Below are 18,566 nucleotides of genomic sequence, written 5' to 3'. Positions count from 1 at the left end.
TAGTAATACTTATACCAGACAAAATAGACTTTAAACAAAGGTTATAGCAAGAGATAAATGAACCCAGAAATTCCACTTCTAGGTATTTACCCAAAGAAACCTAAAACACTAATTTGAAAAGACATATACATCCATATGTTTATCACATTATTTACAATAGCCAAGATATGGAAGCAACCGAAGTGTCCATCAATAGATGAATGGATAAAGTAATATTCCATATACAGTGAAATCTTGCCATCTGCAGCATGGATGGACCTAGAGGGTGTTATGCTCAGTGAAATAATTCAGAGAGAAAAAGACAAATACCATAAGATTTCACTTATATGTGAAAATCTAAAGAACAAACAAAGAAAACAGAAACAAGCTCATAGGTACAGGGACCATTTTGACTGTTGCCAGATGAGAGAGGGGTTGGAGGAATGGGTGAAAAGGGAGAAGGGCTTAAGATGTACTAATTGGTAGTTACAAAATAGTCATGGGGATATTGTCAACAATGTTTTAGTAACTATGTATGGTGTCAGATGGGTACTAGATTTATTGGGTAATCACTTTGTAAGTTATACAAATGTCTAATCACTATGCTGTACTCGGGGAAACTAATGTTATATGTCAACTGTAATTGAAAAGTAAAAAGTTATTTTTTAAAAAAGAAAACTATATAAAAAAAGTAAAAGGAAATACAAACACTGTATCAACAGTATGGGAATTATGCAGGATTTTACTTTTCTTCCTTTTACCTTCACTGTTTCTCTAATTCTCCACAGAAAGTGCATTATTACTTAAGTGTTAGGGGGGGAAATTCAGAATCAATTGGGTCTGTGTGAATGGACTGCTTCTGCTGTGTTTAAGCCCTGATATCTGTCCTAGAAATTCTGTGTGATGCGGTCAGGGTCACCGAGCACAGCAGAGATGCTTCCTGTCCAGGGATGATGTCCTGACCCACGGATGGATTTTCCATTCTTGAGGATAGATTTCTACTGACTCATCTGTACTTCAAGTCATCGGGGCCTGAGTAGGTTTACGGATAAAACATATATATACACGGTCCCTTTCAAAGTCATCACAAGGTGTCAATGTGGCATCAGTCTCCACCATTCTGAGCCATACAGTGAGGGTTTTTTTTCCTTAAAATTTCACCAAAGGAAACTCTTAAATTACTTTAAAATTTTTTAATGAGGTGAAATTAAAGTAATGTAAAATTAACCATTTTAGAGTGAACAATTCAATAGCATTTGTAGTACATTCAAAATGTTGTGTGACCAGCCCCACTCTATCTAGTTCTGAAACATTGTCATCTCCCCAAAGTAACACCTCACACACTTCGAACAGTTCCACCCTCTTCTCCACTCCCACCGACCAACCCTGCCAACCAGCGATTTACTTTCTGTCTCTATGGAGTCACCTAGCCTATATTTTTCATATTGGTAGAATTATACAGTATGTGACCTTGCTGTTTGGCTTCTTTCACTGAAAATCTTCAGGGTTTATACATGTTGCAGCATATGTCAAACTTCCTTATTAACTCTGAATAGTATTCCATTCTGTGTAGAAAACACAGTTTATTCATTCTTTTACTGATGGACACATGGATTGTTTTCTTAAAGTACTTTAAAGACTATAAAGAGAAGAAGGCCTGACCAGGCGGTGGTGCAGTGGATGGAACATCAGATTGGGGCACAGAGGTTTCAGGTTCGAAACCCCGAGGTCGCTGGCTTGAGTATGGACTCATCTGGCTTGAGTGCAGGCTCATCAGCTTGAGCACAGGGTCACTGGCTTGAGAGTGAAGTCATAAACATGACTGTATGGTCACTAGCTTGAGCCCAAAGATCACTGGCTTGAAGCACAAGGTCACTGGCTTGAGCCCAAGGTTGCTGGCTTGAGCAAGGGGTCACTCACTCTGCTGTAGCCCCCCCAGTCAAGGCACATATGAGAAAGCAATCAATGAACAACTAAGGTGCCACAATGAAGAATTGATGCTTCTCATCTCTCTCCCTTCCTATCTGTCTGTTTCTATCTATCCTTATCTCTGTCTCTGTCTCCAAAAAAAAAAAAAAAAAAGAATCCCACATTGGAATCAAAGTCCAACAGTGATTTGAATGCTGGAAATGTTCTCCAAAGTAGTCCCTACACTCTGCTGCTGTCACGTGGAGCATCACGATTGCACGGGAACCCTATTGTTCTGGAAAGAAGTCTTTTTAAAGAATTAGCCACAAATTATCTGGCAAATAATTTAGCTACTAATCTCGCAAAGCATTTAGCAAAAGACTAAAAGCTTTTGGAAGGTCCTTGTTGGAGTGCTCTTGTCCTTCATCTGACAAAGATTATTCTTAATGGCTCATAAAATATAAACCAGATGGGCAGTTTTAAACTAACTTACAAGGTTATTGAGCAGTCAAGAGTCATTGTTCATGGAAAGTGAAAGTTTAGAGAAGTTAAGACATGGACCTATTAGTGAAAATGCCATTCGTTTATTTGAAATCTGCAGGGTTATGAAAATAGATTAACTGCCAGTTTATACATTAATTATCATTGAATTTTGATCAATTTTTAAATTGTGTTTGGTGTTTTGTGACATCTTTATAGTTTGAGAAGACAGTTTTGATGATAAAACACTAGCACTTCGTTAGAACATAACTCCTCCTCTGTGGGTCTCTCTCTCTCTCGAGTCTGAGAGCCTGAATTTGGTCCTGGGTGTTTTGGAGGCTCAATGGCACCAAGTACTCTGAAAGATTTTCTTATTTCAAGGTGATGATGGAACCTCACTGTGGTTTCAGTAATCCCTTAATGTTGAAGCTCACTATTAAGAATCAAACCTTCCGTCTGACCAGGCAGTGGCCCAGTGGACAGAGCGTCGGACTGGGATGCAGAGGACCCAGGTTTGAGACCCTCGAGGTTGCCAGCTTGAGCACGGGTTCATCTGGTTTGAGCAAAGCTCACCAGCTTGGACCCAAGGTCGCTGGCTCGAGCAAGGGGTTACTCGGTTTGCTGTAGCCCCACGGTCAAGGCACATATGAGAAAGCAATCAATGAACAACTAAGGTGTCGCAACGAAAAACTGATGACTGATGCTTCTCATCTCTCTCCGTTCCTGTCTGTCTGTCCCTCTCTCTGACTCTCTGTCTCTGTAAAAAAAAAAAAAATCAGACCTTCTAGGATTTATTAGATTGATTGGAAAATGACTACTTTTGAGGAAAAGAACTGCAAATTTTCCCACATTTCCTCCAGAATTTCTGTGTTTGAAGCAGCAGGGAACACTGCAGAAAACCTGGGGGCTTTTGTCGCCAGTGTGGCTCCTTGTGTCCCTCTGAATTCTTGCTCTTCACAGGCATCATCTCTCTGGGTTTTTTTTTTTTTTTTTTTGGAGGGGGGTGTTAAATTTTCCATTGATTTAAGAGAGAGAAGAAAGGAGGACAGGAATGGAGGGGGAGGTGGAAAGAGAGAGAGACAGAGAGAAGCATCAACTTGTAGCTTCATTTAGTTGTGCACTCATCGTGTGCACAACTCTCATATGTGCCCGGACCGGGGCTCAAACCCACAACCTTGGCACACTGTGCCGCCACTTTATCCACTGAGCCATCTACCAGGGCTGCCAGGGCTTCAGATGCATCATCTCAAACACCCAAGTGATCATTCACACGACACATGGACTGAGCTGTAAGTTCCTGGGGTAGGACTAGACAGGCTCATATACATTTCTCCCCTAGAACTTAAGTGAATGTTGTGTTTATCATTTGACCAACAAACACTGACATCAATGCTGCTTTTACTATTTACCCTGTCTGAGCGTTTCCGTGACTGTATTAAGTCATTTTTCATAGAATGTCTGGTAGCCCCAAATGTCCTCTTGGACACATTTAAATGTCTTATTTCCGCCCTGACCTGATTGCTCAGTTGGTTGGAGTGTCGTCCCAAAGCGCAGAGGTTGCCAGTTCGATCCCCGGTCAAGGCACATACAGGAGCAGCTCAGTGTTGCTGTCTCTCTCTCTCTCTCTCTCTCTCTTACTTCCTCTCTCTCTAAAATCAATACATAAACATTTTTTAAAATGTCTTATTTCCTTTCCCCCCTCCCTTTAAACTAAGAATAAAAACAAAGGAAATATACTTTTAAACATCCTTCTTTTAAAATCTAGATTGGCTGACTGAAGTATTGGGGCCTATGAACTAAATAAAACTGTGCCCTTTCCCCCCTGACATAACCATTAACCTGCAGAGACTCAAATATCATTAATGCCAAGCCGTCTTATTTTCCTGCAGCTAAATGTTCTCAAAATCTAAAAAAATTTTATTCTGGGCGTCTGAGTAATGGCACTTTGACATTTTAGAGAATAGGTCTAATTTTCTCTAAGTTCTAAATTTCAGTTTCTGTTTTAAGGAAACACAGATTCATCCAATATTACAAGCTCTGCAGCAGGTGTTGAAGATCTTAACATCGTTCAGGTGGCAGTTCCAGGTAGGGAAGTTTATTTGGCTATCATAATTTATATTATATTTTTTATTTTGTTGTATTTTTTTCTTTTCTTTTTTCTTTTTTCTGAAGTTGGAAACAGGAAGGCAGTTAGATAGACTCCTGTATGCGCCCAACCGGGATCCACCCGGCACGCCCACCAGGGGACAATGCGCTGCCCATTTGGGGCATTACTCTGTTGCAACCAGAGCCATTCTAGTGCCTGAGGCAGAGGCCATAGAGCCATCCTCAGTGCCCGGGCCAACTTTGCTCCAATGGAGCCTTGACTGCGGGAGGGGAAGAGAGAGACAGAGAGGAAGGAGAGGGGGAGGGGTGTAGAAGCAGATGGGCGCTTCTCCTGTGTACCCTGGCCAGGAATCGAACCTGGGACTCCTGCACGCCAGGCCGATGCTCTACCACTGAGCCAACCGGCCAGGGCTATTTTGTTGTATTTTAACCAAATAGAATGGATTAGTCTCTTGGAGTTTTGTTGTTTTTTTCCTTAGTTCATCCTATCAACTGTGGAATGACAATTCAGGAATATAAAATGTGCTGCACATTCCCACACTAGATACCTTGCTTATTTCAAACATTGTTAATCGGATCTGTTGCTCTCCAAGCCATGCTCTGGCGTTACCAAGAAAATACACCCAGGACAGATCACTCCAAGCACTAGCTGCCATTGAATTGGAATTGGCCATAGAGGTGAAGTTTATTTGCTGTCCATCAACTAATCTCCTTTTCCGAATAAATGTATGTAATATATCTGGAGAGATACAACAGACTCTAATAGCATACTCCTCCAGAGAAGGAAACTGAAAGCTGAGATAGGAATGGGAGAGAGACATTTCACTATGTACTATTTTATATCTCTTGAATTTTGAATCACGACATTGCTTTATTCAATATTACCGTAAGTAGAGCCTGGCCAGTGTGGTGAAGTGGATAGAACGTTGGCCTGGGATGCTGAGGTTCCAGGTTCGAAACCCCGAGGTCGCCGACTTGAGCATGGGCTCATCTGGCTTGAGCGCAGGCTTACCAGCTTGAACACAGGGTCGCCCACTTGAGCCTGGGATCATCAATATGATCCCAAGGTCACTGGCTTGAGCAAGGGGTCACTGGCTTGGCTTGAGCCCCCTGGGTCAAGACACATATGAGAAGCAATCAATGAACTGAAGTAACACAACTACAAGCCAATGCTTCTCATCTCTCTCCCTTCCTGTCTTTCTCTCTGTCTCTTTTTATCTCTCTCTCTCTCTCACTTAAAAAAAAATTAAATAGAGCCTGATCTGTGGTGGAGCAGTATATAAATTGTCGACCTGGAATGCTGAGGTCACCAGTTAAAAACCCCAGGCCAGGTCAAGGCACATGAGAAGCAACTACTATGAGTTGATGCTTTCCTCTCCTTCCCCCACTTTTTCTCTCTCCTCTCTCTAAAATCAACAAATAAAACCTTTTTAAAAATTAAATAGAATAAAAATTTTAAGTATTGAAAACTATTCTCTTCTTTTTATATTGCATTGGCTAGGATTTCTAGTATAATGTTGAAGAGTAGTAGCAAAAGTAGACATCACATCTTTCATGATAGTGAAAATGTTTCTGAAAGTAGTAGTAGTATGTTTATATAGAGGTATAATTTGGGAAGTTCTATACCATCTCCAGTGACTTCCATTTATTCATTTCCAAAATGCTTAATTTTTGCTAAAACTAAACTGAATGATAAGCCAGGTAAAGTGCTTTTTCATATGCTACCAGGCATTTCCTCCAACAGCTTTCTTGGGGGAAAATACATTAATAATCCTAGTTTGCTTGTTTGTTTAATTATTTTTAGATAACGAGAAGGAAAGATTATCAAGCATAGAAAAGATAAAACAACTAAGGGAACAAGTCAATGACCTCTTTAGCCGAAAATTTGGTGAGTTTTTATATCATTGCGTATCTAGAATTTATATCTCTGAAATATTTCTTCTTAATTGAATACTTTATCTAAGAAACTAATCTTTCTGTAAAGGAGCTATAATCAAAATTAGTTTGTATTTTTACTGAGAGAATTTATATAGAAACACTAATTACAATCATAATAATAATAGCTATCGTTGATCTGCATTCTTACCACGATAGAACATTGTTTTAACACATGATTAAACATGTGTCCTCACAAAAACCTTTTTCAGTAGATACTATGATAATACCTATTTAATGGATAGAGAAACTGAGTCTGCTATACTACCCATTGCCAATTGCAAAATTAGTAAGATTATTCATACATCATAGTACTACTGGAAATTAAAGTAATAATGGCTGATCACCAGTGTTGTCACTTGATCTGAATGATTTTAAAATCTTGACATTAAAAATAAAGCATGTTTTGAGTAAAGTAAAATGACAAACACAACTAATTTTTTGCTCTTTGTCTCATCACAGGTGAAGCCATCGGAGTGGATTTTCCTGTGAAAGTTCCATACAGGAAAATCACATTCAACCCTGGTTGTGTGGTCATCGATGGCATGCCCCCAGGGGTGGTATTCAAAGCCCCTGGTTACCTGGAAATCAGCTCCATGAGAAGGATCTTGGAAGCCGCAGAATTTATTAAATTCACAGTCATTAGGTAGGTGAGAGTTCCCCTGTTGGTCACGAGAATGAATCTAAAGATGGTAACTTGCCCGAAGTGGACAAGCGGGGGTTTAAGGACTTTTAACCTAGGGGGTGGGCAGTAGGTACCTGCAGCCCACTGTTGTGCCAAGCTGCCTCAACTCATTTTATTGTACAGTCGTCCCTCGCCATATCATAGTTCACTTTTCACGGTCTCACTGTATCGCAGATTTTTAAATTGTATATATCTAATTCTGTATCGCGGATTTTTCACTATATCGCGGGATTTTGCAGTATACAGTCGTCCCTTACCATATTGCGGTTCACTTTTCACGGTCTCACTGTATCGTGGATTTTTAAATTGTATATATCTAATTTTGTATTGTGGTTTTTTTGCTATATTGTGGGATTTTGTGATATATAGATACTTTTATATATTTATTATTTTAATTATTTTTGTGATAAAATAAGCATTTTCTAGCCTAAAAAATAGAAAACAACATAAAAAAGTATAAAAAATATTAATTAAAACACATTAGTATTCACTGGTGAGTACCCATATAGAATTTTATATGTTGTTAAAATTATGTAAGTTTAAGAGTGTAGAAAGTGTTTAAGAGCATGAGAAGTGTTTATAAGAGCGTGAGAAAGGTTAATAACAGTGTGGGAAAGGTTTACAAGATTGTAGGGAGGGTTTATAAAGCCTTAAAATATATATAAAAAATAAAATAAATATAAGGTCACTGCTTCATGGATTTTCACCTATCACAGTGGGTTCTGGAACCTAACCCCCATGCTAAACGAGGGACTACTGGGTTTAGGTATTTTTATATATTTATTATTTTAATAATTTTTGCAGTAAAATAAACATTTTCTAGCCTAAAAAATTAAAAACAATATTAAAATTTTATTTAAAAAATTAAAACATATGAAAAGAATATTAAATCGAAATAAAATACATAGCATACAGCAGATAAATAGACAAAGACTTGCACGAATGAAAAACGCAGCTACAGCCGCTTCCGCTTGAGCTAGTTTGCTCACGTGAAATCGTACACAGCACATTATTGGCTGATGGATGGGAGGCAACCAACCAGAGCACTGTGTTCTGTATCCTGGGCACTGATTGGCTCAGCGACCATAGCATCAGTCTCCTTCATCTCCCGCATATAGCATGTATTCAGCATCTCGCCTTGTCCATTTCACATCAACATCTGATCGCTGCACATAGTGTTGCTCTGCGGTGTTGTGTTTTTGTGAAATTTTCGTAAAAAATTGAATTTATTTCAAGCCCTACGATGTCGCACAAACGCTCTGCGCCTTCTAAGACTTCTGGCACCGAACCCAAGCGCCAGAGGAAGATGCTTACCATCGCAGAAAAGGTGGAACTCCTCGACATGCTAAAGGAAGGGAGAAGCTACGCGGCTGTAGGCCGCCATTACGGGATCAATGAATCTTCGGTTCGCTACATAAAGAAGGACGAAAAGAATATAAGGACAACAGCAGCAGTGTCTTTTAACAAGACTGCAAAGAGGGTGGTAACTTCCCGCAATAAGGCCATTGTGAGGATGGAGTCTGCATTGGCCCTGTGGATCAGTTACTGCAGGAAGAAGAATATCTTGCTGGATACCAACACCATACGCACGAAGGCCAAGAAGCTTTACGAAACTTTTGCTGAAAGCGGTGATGTTCGAGAAGGTGACAAGGACGACGATGCAGGAGCAGGACCATCGAGTGCTTCTCCCTCGAGAAAAACCCCATTCAATGCCAGCAGGGGCTGGTTTGACAAGTTTCAGAAACGCTTTGGACTTAAGAGTGTTTCTCTGCATGGAGAAGCTGCCTCTGTGGATAAAGCTGGAGCCGAGGAGTACGTGAACAACACATTCAAAACCATCATCAAAGAAGGGGGCTATAAGCCTGAACAAGTTTTCAATACAGACGGAACGGGCTTATTCTGGAAGCGAATGCCGTCTCGCACTTTTATTATGAAGGATGAAACCAAAGCCCCTGGATTTAAGGCCCATAAAGATCGTGTAACTTTGATTATGTGTGGGAATGCTGCAGGCTTTATGATAAAGCCAGGGCTTATTTATAAGTCAAAAAACCCAAGGGCCCTAAAAAACAAAAATAAGAATCTGTTACCTGTGTACTGGATGCACAACCCCAAGGCCTGGATCACGAAACTCCTCACGACGGATTGGTTCCACCAGTGCTTTATCCCAGAGGTCAAGCTTTACCTGGCAGAGAAAGGCCTCGAATTCAAAGTGCTTCTGACCATGGACAATGTTGGAGGCCATGCTGTTGATCTGTCATATGATGGTGTACAGATAGAGTTCTTGCCACCAAACACCACATCATTGATTCAGCCCATGGATCAAGGTGTTATACGCGCTTTTAAGGCTCTCTATACCCGAAACGCCCTGCAATACCTTGTTGAAGCTATGGATTCTGAGGAAGACTTCTCACTAAAGGCATACTGGCATGACTACACTATTGCATCATGTCTCCTAAATATTCAGAAGTCCATAAAGGAGATGAAGAGTGAAACTTTAAATGCCAGCTGGAAAAAACTGTGGCCAGAAGTGGTCCACGATTGTAGGGGATTCTCTCCTGATGAAGTCCATCACTCTGCGGTAGATAAGGCTGTGGAGCTGGCAAAACTACTGGGAGGAGATGGCTTCAATGATATGACTCCTGATGACATTAATGACCTGATCGATGCCCACTCACAACCATTAACGGACGAAGACCTGATGGAGATGACTAAGTCAGCAAACGAAGAAGAGGAAGAGGAACAAGAGGAACTAGGTATTGAAGAAGAAGAGGAGGTTGGCCTAACACTCGATCGCCTCACAACCATGGTCAGAATGGCCAAAGAGCTTCAGCGAGTGGCTCAAGAATGGGACCCCCAGATGCTTCGTTCATTGCAGTTCTCAAATACAGTTGAGGGTGGCATGTCAGTTTACAAAAACCTTCTTGCCCAGAAGAAAAAGCAACGCCAACAACTCCCTGTAACTATGTTCCTCACTCAGAAGACGCCAGTTACACCTGTGCTTTTAGTGAAAACAGAAGTTATGGACGAGTGCAAAGATACTGCACCACCTGATGAAGCGCCTGATGAAGTGGCACCATCAGTAGAGCTGTAATGCTCTTCTTGGCTGTGCAGTGCATTCATCTCATCATCATCACCTTCATTGTCATCCGTACTGCACAGCTAATTCATCACCATCTTCATCATTCAAGTTGTAGTATATTCACTGGTGAGTACCCATATAGAATTTTATATGTTGTTAAAATTACGTAGACTTAAGAGTGTAGAAAGTGTTTAAGAGCATAAGAAGTGTTTATAAGAGTGTGGGAAAGGTTAATAACAGTGTGGGAAAGGTTTACAAGAGTGTAGGGAGGGTTTATAAAGCCCTAAAATATATATGTAAATAATAAAATAAATATCAGGTCACTATTTCGTGGATTTTCGCCTATCACGGGGGGTTTTGGAACCTAACCCCTGCGACAGACGAGGGACCACTGTATTCTGCTTCTGCAAGCTGCGTGTCCCTGTTTCTGTTTGGTAGCCATGGGAAGCCTGTCTCAGTTTTATTTCCCACTGCCTAGCATAGAATTAACATTCACAAAAGTTTATCAAATAGAACTGAAATGGACAGAAGAGGAAAAATGAACGTTGTTGCATTCACCAATGTCTCTTTCTCTTCAGACCACTTCCAGGCCTTGAATTTAGCAACGGTGAGTATTTGGGGTGGTGAGATCATTCCAGCAACTGCAGTGTGGTGGGATGTGTCTTAGTGGGAAGTGACCATGGGTCCCTTGCTTCTTGAGCCTTAGAGCAAAGCATGCTGCTCTTTATATGCATTTTACTTTTTTTGCTTGTTGCAAAGTTGTTTAATTCTGTTCCTTGAGTTTTATTAGCCAGGCATTTTGTTTCACACATCAGTTGATGGAGTTTGCTTCACAGCAGACTGTATGTGATATGATTTTTGAGCCCTTTATGGTCAAGGGTCATATAATAATGGGCTTCTGCATCTCAATTGGTAGTTAGTGACTGTCTATCCACCCCAACCCCACCCCCTGGAGCCCCCACCCTCAAACTCCCATAATTCAGAACCAGAAGGGGTACTACCTAGCGCAGAGGTGCTCCCAGAATCCCCCCTGACCCATCCCCCAGTGCTGAGGTTGACATCTGTTCTGATTGAGAATTGCCCCAGACACTCTGTCAGTTAAATATTTTGAATGTCTTCCTTAAAATTTTTTCTGTGTGTGACAGAGACAGAGAGAGGGACAGGTAGGGACAGACAGGAAGGAGATGAGAAGAATCCATTTTTTGTTGAGGCTCCTTAGTCTTCTTAGTTGTTCATTGATTGCTTTCTCATATGTGCCTTGACCGGGGGCTGCCGCAGAGCGAATGACCCCTTGCTTAAGCCAGAGACCTTGAGCTCAAGCCAGCGATCTTGGGCTTCAAGCCAGTGACCTTTGGGCTTAAGCCAGCAACCATGGGGTCATGTCTATGATCCCATGCTCAAGCCAGCAACCTCACACTGAAGCTGGTAAGCCTGCACTCAAGCCAGATGAGCCCATGCTTAAGCCGGTGACCTCAGGGTTTTGAACCTGGGTCCTCTGCGTCCCAGTCTGACACTCTATCCACTGTGCCACCGCCTTGTCAAGCTTCCTGAAATTTTTTTCAACCAAGTCAGTATCCTATAGAGTGAGGCAGAAGGTGGAGAGATGTTCTCAAGAGTTTGAATCACTAAGGAACCTCCTCACTTAAAGTTTGGAAAGTAAAGCATTTTTTAATGCTAAATTATTACTCCTAAACTAGTCTGGTTGGTAACCGATTATATATATATATATATTTTTTTTTTTTTTCCATTTTTCTGAAGCTGGAAACAGGGAGAGACAGTCAGACAGACTCCCGCATGCGCCGGACCGGGATCCACCCGGCACGCCCACCAGGGGCGATGCTCTGCCCACCAGGGGGCGATGCTCTGCCCATCCTGGGCGTTGCCATGTTGCGACCAGAGCCACTCTAGCGCCTGAGGCAGAGGCCACAGAGCCATCCCCAGCGCCCGGGCCATCTTTGCTCCAATGGAGCCTTGGCTGCGGGAGGGGAAGAGAGAGACAGAGAGGAAAGCGCGGCGGAGGGGTGGAGAAGCAAACGGGCGCTTCTCCTGTGTGCCCTGGCCAGGAATCGAACCCGGGTCCTCCGCACATTAGGCCGACGCTCTACCGCTGAGCCAACCGACCAGGGCTATTTATATTTTTAATAGCTTTATTGGCCCTGGCTCAGTGGTAGAACGTCAGCCAGCATGTGGAAGTCCCAGGTTCAATTCCCAGTCAGAGCACATACGAGAAGCGACCATCTGCTTCTTCATTCCTCCCTCTTCTCTCTTTCTCTCTCTCTCTTCCTCTCCATCAGCCATAGCTCAATAAAGATCGTGTTAGAGCAGTGGTAGTCAACCTGATCCCTACCACCCACTAGTGGGCATTCCAGCTTTCATGGTGGGCAGTAGCAGAGCAACCAAAGTATAAATAAAAAGATAGATTTAACTATAGTAGGTTGTTTTATAAAGATTTATTCTGCCAAACTTAGCGAAAATCTGACATAAAGTACTTGGTAATTATTATTATATGCTTTAACTTGCTGTAACTCTGCTTTATAAATTTTATAAAGTAAAGTTATCACCATTACTGTGGAACCAGTGGGCGGTTAGAAAATTTTACTACTAACAGAGATACAAAAGTGGGCGGTAGGTATAAAAAGGTTGACTACCCCTGGGTTAGAGCCAGCTCAGCTAGCCTTCAGCACTGAGGATGGCTCATGGCCTCTGCCTCAGGCACTAAAAAAAGAATGGCTCCATTGCTGAGCAACGGAGCAAGGGCCATAGATGGGCAGAGCATAGCCCCCTAGGGGGCTTGCTGGGTGGGTCTCAGTTGGGGCACATGCAGGAGTCTCTCTTCCTCCCCTCCTCTCACTAAAAACAAATAAATAAATAATAACTTTATTGAGGCATAATTTACATGCCAGAAAATTCACTTGTTTAGAGTATACACAATTCAGCAGTTTTTAGTACATTTTGGGACCTGTGCATCTATCACCACAATCTGAGATTAGAACATTTCCATTACCCTCCAAAATATTCCTATCAGTCATTTCCCATTCCCACCTCCAGCCCTAGGCATCCCAACCAATAAGTTGACTTTCTGTCTTTGTGTGTGTGTGTGTGTCTGTGTGTGTGTGTCTGTGTGTTTTTAATTTGATGTCAAGTTCAAGCATTTAATTTTCTATTGAAAGTCTACTAAAAGTGCATTTTTATGTCTGTGTTCTCGTGAAGTAAAGCTAACCTGCATTGTGGCCAGGTTCTTTAAATGTAAAACAAGTAAGTTCTGTGCTGTTCTATGGCTACCACCTGTGTCTTTTGTGACTCGCAGCAGGTAAATTACCTCTCTTCTGTGTTCGTTTCCTTCTCTGATTTCAAAATTCTCTTGAGAACCAAATGAAAAAAATATATGTGAAATGCAAATATATTTTCAAATCATTCCTGTTTAAACCAGATGTGGCAGAGCTACTTACCGAATTTCAACAAAGGTGTCTTTTGTTTGGCTCATAAAGCTTTTAAAAATGGCAATTAGTGGCCACTATTAAAAAGCCAGGGACTGTGTCATGAAAATCAGTTCCCAGGTATTCTTTGGAAATCTGAAGCTCCGGCTTGGGAGGGAGGGCCCATTTCCCTCTGGCAGAAGTCTGCTGGGGCTGAGTGGCAGCGTCCCTCTCTGCAGGGCTGGTTGCTCTCCAGTTAACCAGGCCCCCTGGCCACTCTCTCTCCCGTTTATCATCATGTTTTTGTTGCTATTTTTTATAATAGTAGAGTGAAAAGTGAAATATTTCTTGTCTCCATGTCTCTATCAAAAGTAGGAAAAAGAAAGATAGACCAAGAGGGCCGTGTATTTCAAGAAAAGTGGGAGAGAGCATATTTCTTCGTGGAAGTGCAGAATATCCCTACATGTTTGATATGCAAACAGAGTATGTCTGTGTCAAAAGAATACAACCTGAGACGCCATTATCAAACCAACCACAGTAAGCACTATGACCAGTATACTGAGAAGATGCGAGACGAGAAGCTTCACGAGTTAAAAAAAGGACTCAGAAAGTACCTCTTAGGGTCATCGGAAATTGTGTGTTCTGAGCAAAAACAAGCCTTTGAAAATCCCAGTCCAAATGAAAATGCTGCCTCGCAGCCTGTAGAAGATGTGACTGGAAACTTATTGGAGAAGTTACGTGAAAAAGTCAAATCATTTGTGGCATACTCTATCGCAATTGATGAGATCACAGATATTAATAATACCACCCAGTTGGCCATATTCATCCGTGGTGTTGATGAGAATTTTGATGTGTCTGAAGAACTTTTGGATACAGTGCCTATGACAGGTACAAAATCGGGAAATGAGATATTTTTGCGTGTTGAGAAAAGTCTTAAAAAGTTTAATATCGACTGGTCAAAATTAGTAAGTGTGGCCTCAACTGGCACCCCCACCATGACAGATACGAACAATGGACTTGTTACAAAACTTAAGTCCAAGGTGGCAATGACTTGCAAGGGTTCGGATCTGAAGTCCGTTTGCTGCATTATTCACCCAGAATCACTTTGTGCTCAGAAGTTAAAGATGGACCACGTCATGAATGTGGTAGTTAACTCTGTGAACTGGATATGCTCCCGTGGACTGAACCACAGCGAGTTCACAACTTTGCTTTATGAACTGGACAGCCAATATGGCAGCCTTCTGTACTACACAGAGATTAAGTGGCTCAGCCGTGGGCTGGTGCTCAAGAGATTTTTTGAATCGTTGGAAGAAATTGATTCCTTCATGTCATCCAGAGGAAAGCCACTGCCTCAGCTGAGCTCTCAAGACTGGGTCAAAGACTTGGCCTTCCTGGTCGATATGACAATGCATCTGAACACTCTGAACATATCTCTCCAAGGTCATTCACAAATTGTTACGCAAATGTACGACTTGATTCAGGCATTTCTGGTAAAACTGTGCCTTTGGGAAACTCATTTGGCGAAGAATAATCTGGCCCACTTTCCCACACTGAAATCAGTTTCCAGAAATGAAAGTGATGGCCTGAACTACATTCCCAAAATTGTGGACTTAAAGACTGAATTCCAGAAAAGGCTGTCCGATTTCAAACTCTATGAAAGTGAGCTGACCCTGTTCAGCTCCCCTTTCTCCGTGAAGATCGAGAGTGTGCACGAAGCGCTGCAGATGGAGGTGATCGACCTGCAGTGCAATTCGGTGCTAAAAGCCAAATATGACAAGGTGGGAATACCGGAATTCTACAAATACCTCTGGACCAGCTACCCGAGATATAGAAACCACTGTGCGAAGATTCTCTCCATGTTCGGGAGTACCTACATTTGTGAACAGCTGTTTTCCATTATGAAACTGAGTAAAACAAAATACTGCTCCCAGTTAAAGGACTCACAGTGGGACTCCATGCTTCACATCGCGACATGAAGAACGTGCTCCCAGCCATCCCCATGGGGTATAAGACTAGAATCCTCCAGGCCCAAAGGATTTGGAGATGGGAAAATGAATTATTAAATGTTTCCGGTTTTTTCCCCCCAGTTTTTTCACTGACTCGGAAATATAATTTGCAGTGTCATACCTGTTTTTATGCCTTTTTTTTTTTAATGAGAGAGAGAAGGGGGGTGGACAGACAGGGACAGACAGACTGGAAGGCAGAGAGATAAGCAGCATCAGCTCATAGTTGTGGCACCATAGTTGTTCATTGATTGCTTTCTCATATGTGCCTTGACTAGGGCTCCAGCCGAACCAGTGTCCCCTTTGCTCAAGCCAGCGACCTTAGGCTTCAAGCTTCAACCTTAGGCTTCAAGCCAGCGCCCTTGGGATCATGTCTATGATCCCACACTCAAGTCAGCAATACCGCATTCAAGCTGGTGAGCCCATGCTCAAGCTGGTGACATCAGGGTTTCAAGCCTCAGTCCTCAGCATCCCAGGCTGATGCTCTATCACTGTGCCACTGCCTGGCCAGGCTTTTTATTACATTTTATACTTCACTATAGTCCAGTAAAAATCAAGAACGTTTTCTTGTATTTCTAGGAATTGATTTTTCTTATGCCTCGTCTGTGCCACTCATTCGCATACCTGCTTGATCCCTGTAGGCATGGGACTGGCATCTCCAGGTTTAGTTCAGTCACCAAAGAACAGAGAGAACTAGACAGTTGTGTGTATTTATGAGGGGCATATCGGCACAGCGGTCCCTCGTCTATCATGGGGGTTAGGTTCCAGAACCCCCGCCATAGGCGAAAATTCGCAAAGCAGCGACCTGATATTTATTTTATTATTTATATATTTTTACAGCTTTATAAACCTTCCCCACACACTTATAAACCTTTCTCACGCTGTTATTAACCTTTCCCACACTCTTATAAACACTTCCTATGCTTTTAAACACTTTCTACACTCTTAAACCTACATAACTTTAACATATAAAATTCTGTATGGGTACTCACCAGTGAATCTACTCCAACTTGAATGATGAAGATGATAATGAATTAGCTGTGCAGTACTGGTGACGACGAAGGTGATGACAATGAGATGAATGAACTGCACAACCAGGAAGAGCATTACAGCTCATCTGTACACTACGTATTTTATTTCGCTTTAATATTATTTTAGTATGTTTTAATTAATATTTTTTATATTGCTTTCAAGTTTTTAGGCTAGAAAATGCTTATTTTACCACAAAAATAATTAAAATAATAAATATATAAAAATACCTATATACCACACAGTCGTGCGATATAGTGAAAAATCTGCGATACAAAATTATGTTTATACAATTTAAAAATCAGCGATACAGTGAGACCATGAAAAGTGAACTGTGATATGGCGAAGGATGACTATACACACATTTATCACCCCTTCTTTTGAATGGTGTCCCTTGTGACCTAACATGATTCCAAGTTGTTTCAACTTTATTTTGAAATAATTCAAATTTATAGAAAAGTGCAGAAATGAAAATAGTATGAAGACTTATGTGCCTTTTAGCCATATTTTTATACTGCAACATTTTACCCGTTTTATCATTTATGTGCTTTCTCTCCCTCTTTTTCTCTCCTGTGTGGACAACATTGCCTAGAAATGTATAAATGAATTAGTATCTATAATGGGTCCAGTAGGGCTTTGGAAACAGAATAAAGTGTACATAAATGTATGTGCATAATTTTTTGCTGAACCATTTGAGGGAAAGTTGTACACTTTATTTACCCCAAAATACCTTATGGAATATTTTCTAAAAATTGGGAGAGCCAACTTTCAGGTGTTTACCTGCACAGGCTCACAACCCCAGTGGGAGCCTGAGAGCATGCCCTCAGACACGGGGGAGATGAAGGTTGACTGCAGGTGCAGCTGGGTCCTGCCAGCTCAGAGGCTCACTTCCTGGGAAAGAGTGCCCGGATGGACTGGTTTACAGTGGGGGTGGGGCGACCAGCGCCTGGTACACCTGAGCAGATATGGACCCCGAATGTCAGAGTGGAGCCCTGCATCAACCAGACTTGCCTAAGATTTGGGATCTTGGGTAATCATCAGACTACATGGAGTGGTAGACAGGAAAAGTTCAGCCTCCTCAATTTATAGATAGGTCACAGGTCCATGTGACTCCAAAGCTCATGTTCTTTTTCCTTTTCTAAATGGCCACTGTGCCTGACATGAAGATCTGTTGTGCTGCCTCAGTTCATCCTCTGTCTTACGCATGGCTCCCTGGTGGTTAGCCCATTGGTGATAGGGATGGGACAGCAGGGTTCAGCCTGAGCTGCCTTCTGTTGACTGGACCATTTGTGGGGTGCTGTGAATCAACTCCGAAGGCCCCTAGGTTCCTTCTATACCCTGCAATGTGTGCTGGGGCCAGGACAGCTCCACCACTGTCACTCATGTGACTGGGAAACACGACTGAATGAGTGGATGGTTTTCAGCAGTCATGGTGATGCGGTGTCTGCAAACGGGAGCACTTTGGAGTGCTGTGGCCATAGAGATAGGGAAGGCCCAGCCCAGAAGCTGGAGCCTGGATTTGGTGGGTTGCTGTCAGTTCCCAGGGCATAGGTGGCCTGCATCTGTCCCAAGGCCCTGTATTCCTATCCAGGGTGGGCAGAGGAGAGAGCTGCTTACTTCTCCCAACACAGGGAATGGAAGTGGAAGTGGGCGGCTGCGGAGGGCTTGGAAGCTGATGTTCCACATCACACCCCCTCCTCTGACCGTCCCTCAACCAGGGCACTGCCCACCAGGACTGACGCACAGATCATGAGCTCTGCGGGCCAGAATAATGTAGTGGGTCCAGTAGGGCTTTGGAATCAGAAAAAAGAAAGCCTGGATCCACCTCCCAGCTCTGCCACCTACTTGCCCTATTTTCACCTAAGCTTTGGTTTCCTCATCCATAAAGCATCTCCCGACAGGTCTGTTTCCAGAACCAGAGACAATGTAAGGAGCCCAGCACTATG

At 42.3% G+C, this 18,566-nt stretch overlaps 1 protein-coding gene and 1 non-coding gene across 10 annotated transcripts in view; one reads left to right on the top strand and one right to left on the bottom strand.

Annotated features, from left to right (window-relative positions):
* The window catches only part of LOC136334432 (general transcription factor II-I repeat domain-containing protein 2), a 63,881-nt gene extending 46,594 nt beyond the window's left edge, over nucleotides 1-17,287 (top strand). For 8 of the 9 annotated variants that reach the window (XM_066274621.1, XM_066274620.1, XM_066274617.1 and 5 more), the window contains 5 exons: nucleotides 4,375-4,452; nucleotides 6,278-6,361; nucleotides 6,871-7,054; nucleotides 10,751-10,779; nucleotides 13,961-17,287. In XM_066274621.1, the coding sequence (XP_066130718.1) occupies nucleotides 4,375-4,452; nucleotides 6,278-6,361; nucleotides 6,871-7,054; nucleotides 10,751-10,779; nucleotides 13,961-15,564 (1,979 nt within the window). In that variant the 3' untranslated portion in view covers nucleotides 15,565-17,287. The remainder of the gene's footprint in view (nucleotides 1-4,374; nucleotides 4,453-6,277; nucleotides 6,362-6,870; nucleotides 7,055-10,750; nucleotides 10,780-13,960) is intronic. The other variant, XM_066274614.1, reaches the window with a different exon arrangement.
* On the bottom strand, nucleotides 12,224-12,299 carry TRNAI-AAU (transfer RNA isoleucine (anticodon AAU)). Its single transcript has one exon. It is a non-coding gene; the product is annotated as a tRNA-Ile (tRNA).
* Nucleotides 17,288-18,566: the final 1,279 nt, after the last annotated feature.

The sequence above is a fragment of the Saccopteryx bilineata genome, chromosome 4 (genome assembly GCF_036850765.1).
Source record: "Saccopteryx bilineata isolate mSacBil1 chromosome 4, mSacBil1_pri_phased_curated, whole genome shotgun sequence".
In the NCBI taxonomy this organism is placed as follows: domain Eukaryota; kingdom Metazoa; phylum Chordata; class Mammalia; order Chiroptera; family Emballonuridae; genus Saccopteryx; species Saccopteryx bilineata.
Note: the sequence above shows the minus strand (reverse complement) of the source record. Positions and strands in the feature narration are given on the sequence as shown.